The sequence below is a fragment of the Globicephala melas genome, chromosome 5, assembly GCF_963455315.2.
Source record: "Globicephala melas chromosome 5, mGloMel1.2, whole genome shotgun sequence".
NCBI lineage: Eukaryota > Metazoa > Chordata > Mammalia > Artiodactyla > Delphinidae > Globicephala > Globicephala melas.
In genome coordinates, this window is record NC_083318.1 from 127,495,511 (window position 1) to 127,514,367 (window position 18,857).

General features: G+C 35.0%; 1 protein-coding gene across 3 annotated transcripts in view; it reads right to left on the minus strand.

Annotated features, from left to right (window-relative positions):
• GRID2 (glutamate ionotropic receptor delta type subunit 2) overlaps window positions 1–18,857 on the minus strand; it is a 1,390,615-nt gene that overhangs the window by 322,769 nt on the left and 1,048,989 nt on the right. For all 3 annotated transcript variants that reach the window (XM_060299788.1, XM_060299787.1, XM_030865662.2), the window contains one exon: window positions 17,587–17,784. In XM_060299788.1, the coding sequence (XP_060155771.1) occupies window positions 17,587–17,784 (198 nt within the window). The remainder of the gene's footprint in view (window positions 1–17,586; window positions 17,785–18,857) is intronic.

Genomic DNA, 18,857 nt, shown 5'->3' on the forward strand with positions numbered 1-18,857 from the left:
ATCCAATTAAGACAAGTACCAAGGATATTTTGTTACTACTACTATTACAGCCACTACTATTTAACATTTATATAGTGCTTATTATGAGCTGAATACTTTTCAATATTTAATTCAATTAACCTTCACAAACATTCTGTGAGATAAATAGTATTGTTATTTTTATTTTATAGATAAGAAAATTGAGACACAGATAGATTAAGTAACTTGACTAAGGTCATAGAGCTAAAATCCAGGATTCCAATCTAGGCAGGCTGTCTCCAGAGTCAATGTGATGTGAACATAATTACTTCCTTCCTTCAAACAATTAGCCCATTACCTGAGTATTGTTCTAGAAGAAAGTATAATTTCTCTCCTGGCTTGAAATGACTCTTTCAGCATATGCTTAATTCATACAGTCACACATGCATACACACACACACACAAACACACACACACATTCTGGGATTTCTATTCTTTTTTATTGGTCCAATTTCATACAGTTTTAATTGTTTTACCTTTATGTCAGTATCTACAGCTCAAGAATTTCTTCCTTTCCCTTTTTATCACCTTCAGAGTTTTTTTAAGCTAAAACCATGTAAATATATCTTCAAATGTATTTTAAATCATTCTCATAAATTCATAAATTCACTTTGGGATGCTGAATGGACGCCAAGATAACGTAATTTAGTCAGAAAAAAATATTTCAACAGTCTTTGGATATAATAACATACTTTTCTATTTATTCTAGTCTATTTATTGAAGTCTAATTTTTCCCTCTTTCAGAGTGCAACTATATGTGTTATTTTAAAATAACAATGATATTCTGTACACAGAACAACAGTACTGTTATCAAATTCAGGAAATTTACATTGATGCCATACTTTAATCTACAGTCCATATTACAACCTTGTCACTGATCCCAATACTGTCCCATCCTACAATTTAGTCCAGGATCATGTCTTGCGTTTAGTTGTTGTATCTCTTAGTCTCCTTAAATCTGGAATAATATTGGATCTATCTGTTCTCTAAAAGACTAGTTGAGTTCACCTGTGAAACACTCAGGCCTGGTCCTCCTTTGTGGGGTAATTCCTTGATAACTTTTTGTATAAATTGGTCTAAGTTCTTTACTCTTTATTTGATTGGATTAGCTAATGATTTGTCTTCTGTTGATATTTTCTAAGAACCAAGATTTAACTTATTAATTTAATTTACTTAAAAAATTATTTACCTTATTACTTTCTCCTTTTATTTTTATCTTCCTTATATCTTCTGTTAAAATTTGCTGTATATTTTTTTTAGCTTTTGAAGATGGAATTAAATATATTTATTTCCATTTTTTTCATTTTTATTGATATGGGTTTTTTTTTTTTTTTTTTTTTGGTATGCGGGCCTCTCACTGTTGTGGCCTCTCCCATTGCGGAGCACAGGCTCCAGACGCGCTGGCTCAGCGGCCACGGCTCATGGGCCTAGCCGCTCCGCAGCACGTGGGACCTTCCCAGACCGGGGCACGAACCCATGTCCCCTGCATCGGCAGGCGGATCCTCAACCACTGTGCCACCAGGGAAGCCCTGATATGGATTTTTAAGACTATGAATCACTCCTTTAAATATTCTTTATAGATTCATATGTAGTGTTTTCACTACCATGTCTTAAAAAAGCTCTGTAATATATATTTGTGTTTCTCCTTTTCCCAAAAGTTGTTTAATAGAAGCTTTCTTAATTTCAGATGGAAAAATTTTTTAATTTTGGTTTTTTTTTCTAGTTTTATTGTATTTTGATCAGAGAAATTTAGTTGTAATATATCCACTCAGTGGAACTTAATGGTGTTTTCCATGAGACCTAATCCACGACTGATTTTTGTCAATGTTTATGTGTGTTTTAGAAGATAGTATATTATCAGGATTTTGTGTTTGATATATACACAAAAGATATATTTCATTATTTGTTATTTATTATTATTTGATTTTTTTATATCTGTGTGTTTTTCTCTGTGGTTTGTTTTTGCTACTTTTTTCTTTTTAGAAAGGTTTGTACTTTTGTTATAGTGGTTAACTTTATATTTATACCTTTTATAGTGCCCTCACTCCCCACTTTTTTTCACTTAACCTTCTTTCTGTTTTTTTTTCTTTGTTTTAAATGAAATAGGTGACTTCCACTTATTTTCTATACTAGTTAATAATGATATTCTATTTTCCCCTTTTTTTCCCTGTTTTTCTCCCAGTGTTTAATAAGACCATCCTTTCATTTTTTATACCATACTATGATTTCAAATTTTATCATTTAACCCATGTTTCTAACCTTGTTTTAGCATCATTTCTACAGTTAAATATATTAAATGATCACTATTAGTCGTTTTGTCAAGTTTATCCTGTTATTTCATGGTTGAATGAAGCTCATACTCTAGTTGTTTCATCAGGAGGGGCTCAAGTGTCCACTTTTCTCTTAGCACTTGTGTGTTTAAAACTCTTTTCTCTGTAGCCATGAAGGAGATCTTGAATGGATTACAGAATATTTGGCCTGCACTTAAAAAAAAAATTCTTGATAGTGCTTCTCTAGTGCTGGCTTTCTTCGTGCGTTGCTCTTGAGAAGTCTGATAATGATTTAACTTTCTACCATTAAAAGTAGTTTGATTTTTTTGCCTTGAGGATTTCTTTTTTTTTTTTTTTTCCTTTGAAGTCTAATAATTTTACTAAGACATAGCTCAGAGTTCATTGTCCTGGATCAGCTTTTCTAGGAACACTAAGTACATTTGTTTCATTTTCAGAAAGTTTCCTTAGATTATAGATTTAAATATTAATTGTACCATTGTGTTGCTTTTCTTCTTCAGAGACTTCAAATACATATGCTATACTTTTGGCCTATTTTCCATTTTGATTCATTTACTCTGAACATTTTTACTTCTTTATTTCATTTTAATTATTTTTTCTTGTTGTTCTTCAATGTAATTTAATTTCCTTCGAGCAATTTGTACTTTATGTCTTATAATTTTTGTCTTTTTTTTTAAAAATATATCCTGAGGTTGTTGCATTTCTTTGTCATTTGGCCATTTAAATGATTAGCTTCTGAATTTATGATTCTGTTAGATTTTCTCCTTAAAACATTTCAAATGCTTGTTTGAGACATTTAATTCAGTTTGAAGTGTTATGTTACAATTTTATTTTGCTCTGTGGTTGTGTGAGGAGAATGCTGATCAACTTTTAAAACATACTGACATACTTTAATTCTTAGTTTTGAATAGAACTTGTCCAATTATTCTTCTATTCCTGGATAACTTGTAGATAAGATTCCTTGTTCAATAGTACTTCCTTCTGTCAGTGTAGTAACATTGCTTTCTTCAATGGAGGATGTTTGGGGGTGGGTGGCAGCGGGTTGGTATGTGTTGTTTCTGCTTGGTTTCTACAGAATTCTTAATTTTGCTCTTTTACTGACCTCTACCTTCACTACCATGTCTCCAAGGAGCACATATATTCTCTAATTTCTCTTGATGCTCCAGAAGTAACGCTTTCCTGAGGGTACTATGCTGGCACACTTTTAAGTCCCTTCCCCTTAGCCAGTGTTGTGGAATAACAAGTTCCAGATTTGTGTTCTGCACATTAACACTTGGTATTAAACTTTCTCTTTCTGAAGGTTATTTTGGCTCTCTTCATGCATGTTCTCTGCTTCCTTTTCTTCTTTCTTATGAAATCACTTATGCCTTCCCTGCCCTCTCTTCTCACCCATAGACTTGCAATCTCGTTTGGGACTCCAATATTATCTCTGTTGGAATGAGATACTTACATCCAATTTGATAATTAATGAAATTTTTCTGGGGTCCTCTGATAAAGCTACAATTTCTTAGGAGTGTGCTTTCCTGAAATCTGACAACTCTGGTTCATGGAAGGCACCCTACCTTAATTTAGAGTAATATATTAAATTTTCCTCTATGGTTGTATGGTTATGTCATTTGAGGTCTAAAAAGGAAGAGGTAGATGCTTATGCTTGATTCAACATCTTAAGTGGAGAGAAGTCTCAAAAATTCCTAAAATTTCAGTAGTGGAATAACTTGTAAAAATGTCTTCCAGACTCAGTAGAGACATAAGAAGAGAAATATTTTTGGCAGGGCTCAAACATGAGAAGTCGGTGAATATCAGTGTAAGGTACTTATTTGCAAGTTAAACATTTTCCAAGTTTTAGCTGTTAAAAATGTGAGAAAAGAAATTTTCTAACTGTAAATTTGTCAGGTAATTAAATCATATGAGTCCATTTAGCTCAACATGGAAGATAGGCCAATGTGAAAACAAAACATAACAGAAAAACATACATTTCAGCACTGGCTAGTAAGTTTTCCATCTATAAAACAAAGAAAAGCAAAACTAAGATGAAAAGTAAATTTAAACATTAAACTGTAAAAGCAATATACAAATATATCTTAGATTTTAAAGGGTCAAATTATATAAAACCATCCTATTTTCTTCTTACAAATGAAAGAAATGCTCAAAATATCACTGGATTAAATGTCAATATAGAAGGAGTCTCACGGCTGACAGTCCCGGGCTGATAAAGCTTCCAGAGTTAGAAATCAGCTCATATTCTCTTGTTCTGCCCTGCTCAGTACAAAGCTTCCAACTCATGGTTTAAGATGGCTGTTTAAGCTACAGCCATTCTACTGACATTCCAGCAAGGAGGAAAGAGGAGGATCAGAGTAAGAACAAAAGTCCTCCCTTTAAGAACATTTCCAGAAGGTTCTAATGACACTTCTTTTTAATTCTCATGACACTTCTCATTGGTTAAAACTTAGTCACATGACTGACACTTCTCATTGGTTAGAACTTAGTCACATGACCATACATCAGGAGAGAAGCCAAGAAATGTACATGGTGGACAGTCAGTATTTGGCTATAATTCAGGAGCTATGTTACTAAGAAAGGAGGGAACAGATATTTAAGGACAATCAGCAGTCTTTTCCACACCTTCACGTATAACCACTGTTTCAAGATTGATGCATGTCCTTCCAGATTCTTTTCTACTTTTACATATATCGATACATATGCCTATATATTTTTTCCAATATTTGATCAAACTTTAAATAATATTATATAATATCTTTGAGTAACACACACACAGAGCTATTCAATCTTTCTAAAGTGTGCACAGAATTTAAAGCAACAGTTATTTTTGTCACCTTTGAATTTTCAGCACATAAATAGCAGATGGTAGGTACGCAATATGATTATGATTATGACGGTACTCTGATAAATTTAATCATTCTTCCTTGAAGAATTTTTAGAACGTTTCCTTTTTCTTGCCCCTTATAAGCAATAGATTTTGATCTTGCAATTTGGATTATATTCAATCAAAACCTGTTTCTTGGAGCTCACCACACTATTTCTAGAAATTAATACTTTTCATTATTGCAACAGATGTTTTGCCTCTGACAACACCATAGTGACAACAATATTATTAGTTTAGTGTTTATGTTGTCATTATTAGTCTTATTTCTAAGCCTCTTCCCAGAAACCACATGCATCACTTCTAACTCTCTCTCTCAAAACCCTGCCCACACCATGCACATTCACATAATGATATAATTTTAAAGTCCCTCTAGAAAGAGTTTACTTTTCACAAGTCTCCCTCTCTGTTTCTATATATCTGTATACATAGCGTATATATGCACATATATATGTGTGTATATATAATTTTTACCTGAGTTCATGACATTGCCCCTCCCCCGGAGCCTTACCCCTCATCTCTCTGTTTTTCTGCAGCTCTCATATAGTACTTATACCATAAATATCTATTTTATCTTCTTAGTTATAAACTTCTTGAGGCAGGAGCTTTATGTTCATAGTGTTCTATCCCCCTAAATATTTTTCACACTGCTTTGCTCACAGTAGATTTCCAAAACAGGTCTGTTGACTTACTTGCTCTTTGCTATGTGGTAAGAGGAATAGGTGTTTTTATATAACCCTAAATTTTGGAAGGAAAGAATTAGATTTCAAGGCTGTCTACTGCTTGAAGAAGTCTCTGTCATTGTGAGGAAGTCATTGACTTTACAGGTGTTTTCCATATCAAGCTATCAGCCAGGTCCTCTGACTTTAGTAGTTTAGATTTTAACGTTTTTGGCTCACCTGGGTGAGTTGAACCTCCACATATGCTAGGTATATTTCTCTACGTACAACCCTGTACAAGGGTATCACTATCCTGTTTGTAGAGAGGACAATCTGAGGTTCAGAGAAAGTGAGTAGCTTGCCAAAGGTTATAGGTGAACAAATTGTGGAGTTGGCCATGCCCACCATACTCTACTTGCTACATCTGACACACTCTTGCTTTCATGGTTTCTGCATTATTTCTTTCTCCTAATTACTTACCCAGCAATTATTCATAGCTCCATTTTTCTTTTTCTTTTGGCATGTATATAGTTTTAAATTCTTACTCTTATTTTTCTGACTTCCGATTTGACCCTAAGCAATACGCATACTGGGGAAGTAGTTAGAAGGAAGAGATTAACAGACATGATGGTGCATGTATATGTGTATGAATAAGCACAGAAGGCATTATAGGCAACTCTAAGAATCTGAATAATTCTCACATTGAATAATGTGGAAAAGCACTGCAGGGTTTTAGCGAGAGGGTGGTATGATCTGACTGACATTTTAAAATAATCACTTTCACTGCTCTATTGAAAACGATTACAGAAGGAAAAAGCTGTAGCCTGGTGGGTAGTTAAGAGGCCATGGAAGTAGTCCTAAGGAGATGAAACAGTGGTTTGCACCAGTGGTTAGTAGTGACGTGTAAGAAGTGATCATATTTAGGATATATTTCAAATTTATAGCCAGAAAAAATTGTTGATACATGGGGCTTCCCTGGTGGCGCAATCGTTGAGAGTCCGCCTGCCGATGCAGGGGACACGGGTTCATGCCCCGGTCCGGGAAGATCCCACATGCCGCGGAGCGGCTGGGCCCGTGAGCCATGGCCGCTGAGCCTGTGCGTCCGGAGCCTGTGCTCCGCAACACGAGAGGCTGCAACAGGGAGAGGCCCGCGTACCACACACACACACACACACACACACACACACAGTTGATGCACCGTGTATGACGTAAAACAGAGAAAAAAGAAGTCAAGGGTAACTCAAAGGTTTTGGACTGAGTAACTTGAAGATTAGAGTTGCCATACACTGTGACAGGGTGGTGGTGAAATCAGGAATTCAGTTTTGAACATGTTACATTTGAAGTGCCCACTAGGCATCTAAGAGGAAATGCTGAGTAGTAGCAAGAACTGTAAGTCTGCAATTCAGACGAGATGTCTGGGCTGAAGAAACAAATTAAAAGTTGTCTACTTATAGATGACAATTAAATCCTTGACACTGGATAAGTTCATCAGAAGCTGAAGTGTAGATAGTAAGAAAAGTGTTGGATATGTGTTGGATCTCTCTCTCTCCTCCTTCCTGCTTAGCTTTTAGAGAACAAGAACTCTGTGTTTTATATTTTATGTATTCCCTACAATGCCAGCTACACATTAGGCCCCAATAAATGCTTGTTGAATGTCGAGTGGGAAGCAAGCTACAGGTTATTCATAAATTGCAGTGGTTCAGGTATTATCCTGCAGCATTAAAAGGGATTTAAAAATAATAGCATTTCTACAATTCCCAAGAGGAATGCTACCATCTTCAAATAAAAGGGCCATCAGAAAGAGTTTTTCAGTCATGTAGAGACTTTTTTTAACTTTCTGAAAAGTCATCTTCAGGCTGCTTGTGAACAGAGCATATGGAAGCAATCACTGCCTGAAATGCCCAAACTGTAAATCCACATTTCAGTAAAATGCACACCAAGGATAATGACCAAAATTGAGTGAATTTTTATTTTCATTACAGTAACCTTTTCAATCATTCTAGAATTCACTTAAGACTGCTATTAAAGATGTTTTCAGACCTCTGCAGGGGGGCAAATGTAAGTTCTCTGTAAATGAGAAAGAACTAGCTCCCAGAAACAGTTTGTCTCTATGAGAAGTGAATCTGTAAAGGCTGTTCTCCTAGCAATGCTGTGTGGCATTAAGTGAAATATAAAATGAGTAAGAGATACATTAGATGTCCTCACACATGTATCTGGAGCCTCTGCAGTCACCTCCTCCCTTGATACAGTTGAGTCTTGTGAGGTGCTTGGGTGTTTGCTCGTTGTTTTTTTAAAATTTATTTATTTAATTTATTTATTTTTGGCTGCTTTGGGTCTTTGTTGCTGCGCACAGGTTTTCTCTAGTCGCTGAGAGCCGGGACTACTCTTTGTTGCGGTGCCCGGGCTTCGCATTGTGGTGGCTTCTCTTGTTGCGGAGCACGGTCTCTAGGCGCGCAGACTTCAGTAGTTGTGGCACGGGGGATCAGTAGTTGTGGCACATGGGCTCTAGAGCACAGGCTCAGTAATTGTGGAGCACGGGCTTAGCTGCTCCGCGGCTTGTGGGATCTTCCTGGACCAGGGCTCGAACCTGTGTCCCCTGAAATGGCAGGCGGATTCTTAACCACTGCGCCACCAGGGAAGCCCTGCTTGTTTTTTAATCAGGGAAATCTTTACTTATTTTAAAGCCTGTCACTATAAAATTACACAAATTTATACAAATTACAAAGAGAAAACTCAGAATCATTAAGACTTAAAACAATTAAAATCTGAAGTATCCAAATGGCAGTCAAGAGTAAACACAGAAATACCTTTCAAGACATGCCTCTACTTTCTATATCAGAGTGAAATAAACATTCTGATATTAGTATATGAATTTAAAACAAATTCCTCAAATGGGGTTGGTACATTCATGTGAGTGACTGTCTAAAGATTCCAAATATGGCTTCAATGTTGTGTAAAGGATGTTTTCTATTTCTCTTCAATATTGAAGTTAAACTTATTTAATAAAGTTCTCAACTTTGCAAAAACACAGGGAAAGAAGGAATGCATTCTCTATCATGTCAATTACCTTCCTAGACCATATAAATTATTATCCTCTTTCATTTGTGGTATATTTCTCTATGTTTATAATTTCCAGACTAACATAGACCATTATTTTATGGAATAAGCATCCTAAATAAAAATGACCGATCAATCTAAACAATTCCCTAAGATTATGTCCATAGAATCATATAGAATCTCATGGTTGAAATGCTCTTTAAAAGTTACTTAGAATGGTCTCACACAAATCTGCACTCTCTTTTATGCCTGGAAGTTATCTTCCTCTTTAATTTTATCCCCAAACCATGACCGCAGATAGATGAAAATCTAGGTAATAGATGGCATTTCAATAGCCAACAGTGGATTTCAGGATTTATATATCCTCAAGTTATGAGATTTTCTTATCATAGCACCAGTCTTTGTATCACCTTGGCTTTGATTGATGCAGTAGTCTCTTAATTTATATCCTATAGCCCACCAAATCTTTTTAATTCTACACATATTTTACTGAATTTTTGTTTGTCCTAGCCTGTAAGTTTCTTTAAACCTTAAAGCCATTCCTGGACAACATCATTCCCTTTGGCAAATATTCACTCACTGTTCTTTAGCTTTGATTCAAGACTTATTATTCACCACTTATCTGTGCTTGCCATCTATTAGACCAAGTACTTAATGATTCAAGTCCTTTATCTGATTGAATTGCTCCTTACTGTTTGCAATGTCTGCCAATTCAATATCACCTGCAAATTTAGAAAACTGCTTCTACAACCGTTCACTAAGTCATTTGCATCTACATAATTTATTTCCTTTCACAGATCTCTTTTCATCCTTCTCCTTCATTAGTGTTAAATTCTTTCCTTATCAACAACAAATATTTTGGGTCATTTTTTTTCTCTTCTTACATACACACAGTTTGTGTTACTTCCCACATCTGTGATCCAGCTCCATCCAATATGTATATCCAGTGGATTATTTTTGAACACTCACTATTCAGACATACAAACATGCATTCTTATGACCACATGTACTTTTTCAACTTCTTGCCCGACTACAGCTGACATACTCTGGGAAATTCAATTAGTCCATTAATGCTTGTTCAATCTAATTTAAAGAATTAAAATCTTAGTGTCTAATTTAAAGTCTCTATGAGGACTTCTTTTTCCCTTTACACATTTCATTGATTCCCTTTGAAAAACTACCTTTTTGTTTCGAAAGACTTGTTAGCATTTATCACGGGGCAGGTGTGTGGGGGGAGCAATTCTCTGGTGAGTGAAGTTTCATTGGTGGATACAGATATTTTCAAGCTGGTTTACAGTCATGGAAAGATATAATGGAAATATATATGGGTTCGTGTGTGTGTAACTGTGGGGCATACTTGATGATCTTCAGGCATCCAACTGAGGACCCTTTTCATCCACAAGCCTGGCTCCTCAAACACTGCCTTCTCCTGATCCAGGGGGTGGCTTGTTCAAGAGGCAGCTTCTGGCCCTTGTCCTAGCTAACCACTTCTGTCTTCTCTAGGCCAAAGGAATCATCCCAACCCTGACTTCTTAAAAAATTGAGATGAGAATGGTGTTAACCATTGTGTCTCCCGCAGCTTGTTCTTGTAACACAGATACATCCAACTCTATGGGCCTATCTTTATGCCTGATGCCTTCCGGACTGCCCCTGCCACTCCTCTCCAGTGAGGATGGGAAAGAGGTCAGCTCACCACCTTCTCAGGTCCTCTAAACCCTCCTCCCAAGTGAGCTCTCTCTTCCCTCCAGCGTTTTCTGTCTTTCTTTGAAGCAAAAGTAATAACACCAGTTCTCCTTGTCCAGGCTCACGTACCATTTTGTGCATGATCTTCATGTTACTTCAATACTCCCAATTTAGTTTTTATAATGGAGGTGAGAGGAATACCTATATTTCTTTTTCTTTCTCTTTTTTTTTTTTAGGACCAACAAGATAATTTTATTCTCATTTTTCCTTAAAATAAAGATACAGTAGAAGTTTAACAGTTCACTATGATTAGACGTGATTTACAATTTTAACTTTTTTTTTTTTTTCCTCGGTACGCGGGCCTCTCACTGCTGTGGCCTCTCCCGTTGCAGAGCACAGGCTCCGGACGGGAAGGTTCAGCGGCCACGGCTCACGGGGCCCAGGCGCTCCGCGGCATGTGGGATCTTCCTAGACCGGGGCACGAACCCGCGTCCCCTGCGATGCAGGCGGACTCTCAACTACTGCGCCACCAGGGAAGCCCCCTACAATTTTAACATTTTTTTTAAACAAATGACAACAGAAACAAAAAAAACCAGTACAAATCATAAAACTACTAGAGCAAAGAGAAACTACCTTTCTGATCAAAACAGGTACCACAGCTCTCAACTTCCTTAGAAAGCGTTCTAAGATTTCTAAGCTAAACTTTCTTAGAAAGGGGTTTGTGGAAAGCCTTTAATCTCAAGTATTTAAACTATTCCTGTACCCACTAAATGCTTTCATCAAATTGTTAATCAAACGCTTCCTAAATTTACAAACCAGTGATCAAGTCTTGATCCTATTTTTCCAGCTATAAATTATTAATATTTCAAGAAAACAAAATATTTTCTAAGCACATAAGTTTTCTAAAAACTTCAATTACCTTTTCTGGCTCAGTACTTGACTGAAATGTTCAAATGTTCATATTGCACACACAAAAAATTTGAGCAGCATATTATATGAGTGTGAGAAGCTGATGAAAAATAAGATTGAGGAAAATCCCCAAGTTGTGTCCCATTTAACATGATTGAATATATAGTTTCTGTATCTTTAATTAATATAAGTAAAAACTAATCTTTAGACCAGCACAGAAATACTAACGCATCAGAGTTTTACAAAATATATTCAACCCCCTTATATGTGCAACAATCTTTTAGTTTTGGAGCTGCCATACAAGCGAGCTAGTTTCTTCTCCTTTATATATGAAAGCCGGAAGTCATGTGTACAAAGTTATTTATATGAGAAGAATAAAGATCCACATTCCTTTTCTTTGTCCTTGACAAATATTTATGGGATGTTGGAAATGACGAAAAACAATTTCAATGTTATGAAGTCCAAAGACTTGGAACGAAAAAACTTGTAGTGGCGCATTGCACTACACGGAAAGACAATCATCTTCTAGAAAGAGGAAGACCTATGTTTCTTAAACTTTTTTTTTCTTTTTTTTTTTAGCTCTAGACATCATCCACATGGGTTCCAGGTGCATTTACTAATTGTTTCTAGACAATTCCATCTGGATGTTCTTCGGCCATCCTAAAATTAAAATGTCTAGAGCCAAGCTCTGTATCTCTGTTGCTCTTTTCTAATCTGTTCTTCTACATTCCCTAACTCTGTCATTGAGTGTCCATCTGCTCATGGCCCTCTGCTAAATTTCTCACTAAATCTCAACATGTCCTTTCTCTTCTCCTCCAACTTCTAGTCATTTTTTCTTGGAAAAAATTCTAGTTCTAGTCATTTTTTCTTGGAATATTGATTGCTGTCTCAAAATCAGTTTTGGGGGCTAATCGCCTATTGCTGTTAAGTTTAGACACCCTTTTTTCCTCTCTAGATTGTTGAAAAAGACATTTGTCTTTTCCCTTCTTCACTCCAATGCATCCTTGGCCTTACCTCAGTTATCTTTCTTAAACATAAATTAAATCCCACTTTTCTCTTATGTAAAAACCTTTTATAATTTTCACTGGCTAAGTGATAAAGTCCAAACTCTTTAGCATGGCAAGCATGCTTTTATAATTATCCCTACTGTTGCTTCTCACACTCCTACTCATCCTCAAGACCTAGCTCAAATTTCTCCTCTTATGTGAAATCTTTTCAACTCCTCAGGCAGAGGCTGCCACTCCACCCTCTGGTTGCCAAGGCACCCTGTATGCATTACCCCATGGCATTGATCACACTGTGTTTTAATGATTTATTTGCACATTTGTCTTCCTTGTACACTGTGAGATCTCTGAAGGCAGGAATGATGTCTTCCATTCCTTTGTATCTGTGATGCTAGGCACAGTGCCCAGAACATACCATGCATTCAGAAACACATGGGGAATGAAAGGATGAATATAGGGCATTCTGCCTGGCACACAAAATAAAGTAAACACAACCTCAGCCCTCTGGTTCCAAAAGAGGGACTATGGAAAGAAAAGGGAAGAGGTCAGTCTCTCTCTCTCTCTCTCTATATATATATATACTTTCCCCCCGACAAAGGGTCATTTGAAAAGTGAAATAGATGTACCCAGAAGACAGAATTATCAAAAAATGGGAATAGTTTGAAAGCCTTATGGGACAAAGGATGAGTTTAGCTGGGGTTGAAAATATAGGAAGATGCAGTGAGTGAGGCCAGGCAAAGCAGATTGAAGCTCAATGCGATCTATATGGAGTGTGACAAAATGTAGGGATTGAGACGTAGACTTCAGAAAACAATGGATGCCTTTCTAAGGAGCTTTAATTTTTTTTTTAAAAAAAGGAAAAGAAGAACAGGTTTTTGAGATAAAAAGTGAGATTTTTTGAGAAGTTGAAAGATGCAAATGTTTTTTGTCACTCCCCCAATCCTTCTCTATGTAACCTTATTTTTTTATCCTCGATTCATATTCAACCAAACTCCATCTGAACCTTCTTTGAATTTGCAGGTCTTAAAACCTGCGGTGAACTGTTTCTGAGTATTATTTTCCTCACTGTCTGTAATTTGGTTTATTAAAATGCTTTTAAGACCAAACTTACACTAGAACTCTGTTCCTCTCTGTTAACTGGTTAAGGGGGATGAGCACTTGGACTCTGGGTTCACACTGCCCGGGTTTGAATCATGAATTCTCCACAACTTGGCTAAGTGACCGTGGGCAAGTTACTTTAGCTCCCTAACTCTTTAGCTCCCTAACTATAATTGCTTATTTGGGTTCAGTTCAGTTTCATCATCCACACTATTGGGATAATAGTACTACCTACCTCACAGGGTTGTGTGAGTGCTTCGGCAATAGTAAGCTCTACATAAGTGCTAATAATTATTATTTGGTCCATTTCAAGCTATGTTTTTTTTCATTTCCTATGGTACCTTTCTTGTCACTGCTGTCAAGTATATTGCTGACTGAAATATGTGCTTCTAATTCCAATGATATTCTATTTTTTATTTTAAAACACAGCATATAAAAGAATTCCAAGTAATATAACATGAAGTTTTAGCTCTTTCCTTATAAAAGCACTAAACTTTCATATTTCATCAACTTACTTTAGTTTTTTACTTTATTAATTGCCCTACTCCACTACACTAGATTTCCTTTTAGATTTCTATTATCTATCAGTTTCTTCTTTTGAAAGTCTAGTTCGTATCTTTTACAGCTTTACCTATGGGGATCTTAGTATTTTCTTATGGATTTTATCCTTCTTCATGTAGGTGAAGCAGTGAAGCAGTGAGGCTAACAATGCATCATACTTTTGCAAATATTTTCCAGCGTGTCATTTGTAATTTAATTTAGTTATTATTGTTTTTGATTTATTGATGATTTAAAATTTTGTATACATGCAGCTATTGATAGTTTCCATGTAACTTATTCCATTATTTTTAAGCCTCTGATACTTCCCATGTTCCCTCTCTGACTCGTTTTTAATGTGTTTTTCCATAATCATCATGACAAATACTCTAGAAAACGTTCTTTTAATTTTGGTTTCCCCTTAAGAAGGCAGACAGTCTTGTTAATTTTAGAAGTCTTACGTCATGTATAGAGGTATTCAATGGCAATATTTACTGCTATTTTAAATATACTTAGATTCATGAAAAATGTCTACACTAGTAAAATATATATAACAATAATAAGCTCACTTTTCTGGAACTCTGTCATGACATTATTATGCCATTGCAACAGTGTTATTTTGCTTTACAGGGGTCAATAATCCTGGCAACATTTTAATGATGATTCTTGTTGGATAATCTAAATTACTTTATGATATTTTACTGCATTACTACTTGCATACTTGAATTGACATTTTAAGTTGCTGAAAATTAGAGCATGCATCTCTATTAGTAATAGAATACAGGGACTGCCCATTCCTTCTGAAAATGTTATCTTCCTGTTGCTTTCATTTTTTTAATTTAATTTTTATTTTATATTGGGGTATAGTTGATTTACAATGTTGTGTTAGTTTCAGGTGGACAGCAAAGTAATTCAGTTATATATATACATATATCCATTCTTTTTCAGATTCTCTTCCCATATAGGTTATTATATAATATTGACTAGAGTTCCCTGTGCTATACAGAAAGTCCTTGTTGATTATTTATTTTATACATAGTAGTGTGTATATGTTAATCCCAACCTCCTAATTTATTCCTCCCCCCCACCTCTCCTCTTTGGTTACCATAAGTTTGTTTTCTTTTCTTTTTTTTTAAATTAATTTTTATTGGAGTATAGTTGCCTTACAATGTTGTGTTAGCTTCTACTGTACAGTTAACCCAACAAAGAATAACAATTGTAAATTCTGGATGCAATTTTTAAAAAACACACATTGAACAGATTGCGTATCAGCTGAAAGCAGACATAAATTGAAAAGTACTCCACCCTTGACAGATGGTAACTGCTTTGGGTGAGATCTACTTTTATATGGCTCATTCACTGAGGACTCACCTCAGGTAGGCAACAACAGGTAGCTAGAGCTCAAGCAGAAAGTCAGAGTCTTATTAGCTTAATGCATCAGAGGATGGTGTTTGAGGCAGCCAGACTGTGCAGATATCAAAAAAGGACTCACATAAAGGAGAGAGCCACAGAGAAATAAGCCCCAAAATCTATGGATAAACTTCCCTCAAATCCTTGGTTGACTCCTAACCAATACATGCGTAAGAATGATTCTAGCTACCTAGAATAAAAAAGTTACCGAATGAACTTAACAGAAATTGGAGATGGCAAAGAAAGAATCAATAACCTGAAAATAGATCACGATAAATTATCCAATCTAAAGATCAGAGAGTAAAATATTATGATGAAATAAACAAGACGACAACATTAATAAGGTCTAACTTGAATGTTTTCTGAGCCTCAAGTACAGAGGAGAAAGAGAAGAGGGTGGAAAAAAATATTTGTATAAATAATTGTCAAGATTTATTTAACTTAGTGAAACATATCCCAGAAGCTCAGTGAACCCCTAACAGAGATAAATACAAAGAAAATCATAGCTGAACATCAAAAATGAAAAGAGAATTAAAAAACGGCCACCCCTACACTATAAAAAAGGAGCAAAAGTACAAATGATGGCTAACTTCTCATCAGAAACAATATTTGGCGAAAGACAATAGAATGGCATATTTAAAGTCATGAACATTAAAAAAAAACTTTATGTATGGTAATGAATGTTTAACTAGACTTACTGTGGCAATCATTTTGCAATATATACGTATATCAAATCATTAAGTTGTACGCCTGAAACTAATATAATGTTATGTATCAATTATACTGTGAAATAATAAAAACATTTATTATTGTATGAAAAATTGTTGAATAATAATTTTATTTTTGAAATAAAAGTTGCTCTTGCTTTAAAATCACCAGCCTTGATTTTAGGAATAATAATATTTCATCTATAATTTTCTTCTTAGATAATAAAAAAGTATGAGGAAAAATATATTTTGATTATAAGTGACTGTGTTCTGAGACTCGCAGTGCTCTTGTCAAACATAAATCAGAATCAGCAGTGTCACTTGAAAACACTAAGACAAAAAGTATCTAGGAAAAATAAACCTGTCAACTCAGAGTTTGTTATTTGCTAATAATATTAAAACTGAGGATAAACAAAGAAATTTTAAGATAAACTAAAGTTGAGAGTATATGCCACTTGTAGGACTGGACTTCAAGATATTGTAAAGGAAGTTCTTCAGGCTGAACTAAATGATACCAGCCAGAAGCTCAGATATGTAGAAAGGAATAAAAAAACACAGAAATAGTAAATAGATAAATAGTTAAATATCAGAAACTGTCTTTTCCCCCCCTCTTTATATCTTTGAAAGTCAACTGATTGTTTAAATCAAAAACTATGACATTTTACTTTGGAGTTCATAAATATAAATACATGATCATAATAACACAAAGGATATAGTACATAGAAATGGAATTATATTGCTATATGTTTATTACTTTTTTTAATGCGATGGGGTATGATATTAATCTACATAGAATGTGATGTTAAGAATGCACATTACTATCTCTAGACTAACCATAGACAAACAAAACTACAGAGAAATACAGCTAAAAAGCTAAGAGGGAAATAAAATCAAACACTAAAAAAATTCAATTAACCCAAAGGAAGGCAAGAAAAGAAGGAACAGAGGGAAAAAATGAGATACACAGAAATCAAATAGTAAATTATAGACCTAAACATGACTATTCAACAACTCATCAGGAAGACATGATGATTAAAAATGTGTATGCTCCTAATAATAGAGCTTCCAAAAAATGAAGCAACGACTGACAGAAGTGGAGACAAAGTAATAGAGAAATAGTTTTCTATTATAGGAAATATTGTAAAATTTAGCTTTATATTGTCATCAGTTTTTCTTTCCACAAAGTTCATGAAATAGTATTGGTGAGATTTGATTCAACACCGCCACCTAATGCTTTGCCTTACACTTATTTTACATGAAATTAGCTTCCAAGGGTTATAGTCAACCTTTAGATATGTGATAAACAAACAAACAAGCAAACAAATAAATGCTTACCTTAAACACTAGTTCTCCCACCAAGCCATTCCATGTCCCATCTTCTTGTGGGCTTCCATACTTGTGATCCGGTGCAACATAAATTTCATAGTTAAAACCCAGGTAGTTAGATAAGGCATCCAAAACATCAATGGAGAAGCCTTGGTATTTCTTTGGCTTACCCAGGACATTTTCAGAGACCATTACAAAAGGTTCTTCCTACATGGAAATAAGAGAAATCCTTGATGTCAATCGATATTGCTCTCTTAAAGCAAACATTAATTCTTCAAAGAGTTTTGCTTACAAACAGTCTAAAAATTGGTTTTACACTGTGTGAGAATAACTTAGAAATATAACTTATGTGTTATTAATGCATCACTTTATCAAACAATGTTTAATCACCCAGTTTCTTATCAGCTCTCATTTTATTACCACCATATCAAAAATTAGATGAAAGTGATTATAAAACTTCAGGAACCATGAATTCATGTTTCTTGCCGTCTCAGGACCAACCTAAGATTCATCAATAATAAAATCATATTTAGGAGATCATGAATTTGTTTCTCTCCTCAGGCAGTTATTGTTTATTTATGTCAAAATATGTAAAATAATATTTTAACAGATATAAACTACATAGAATTTTTTGAAAAGATCAAAAACTTCTAAGAACATATAATTTAGCTAAAATTTATAACATCACATTTACTGGGAGTTATTTGCTAAGGAATTTTGAAACTTGGATATAAACACACATTTCATTGCAAAAGTAATTTCTTTACTACTGTTATGAGAAATTCACTTACTTTTTGGGTAATTTGTGTAATTTAGTAAATTCAGCAAATTGGTTTCAATTTCCACCTCTTTCATCTTTTTGCATTGTTGTCCTCTTACAGTTAACAAATAGTGCCCTTTCACTTTTTAGAACACCTGGTGTTAAGAGCGGTAAATTGGTTTGACACATGCTGGCAGACTACAGAAAATTAGATAATCTATTTCTTAATTTCCTAAACTTGTTCAGGAATCTTTCAACAACAGTAATATTTACATCCATAGTATGTATATACACCCAGTCCTGTGGGCAGGTTAAAATCTATCCTGGGTCTAAGCCAGAATACCCAAGGATTTTAGCTTTGGATCATTTTTCCTTAGGGACTCACAAAACAGCCTTCATTGAGTGGTAAAATAATACTTTGCTTTTAGCTCTTACTCAAAGACACTAAGTAAGCGCCTTATAAAATCACTACGTCTATTATAGGAATATTGTCCACCATAACATTCAGTTTTCCCATGAG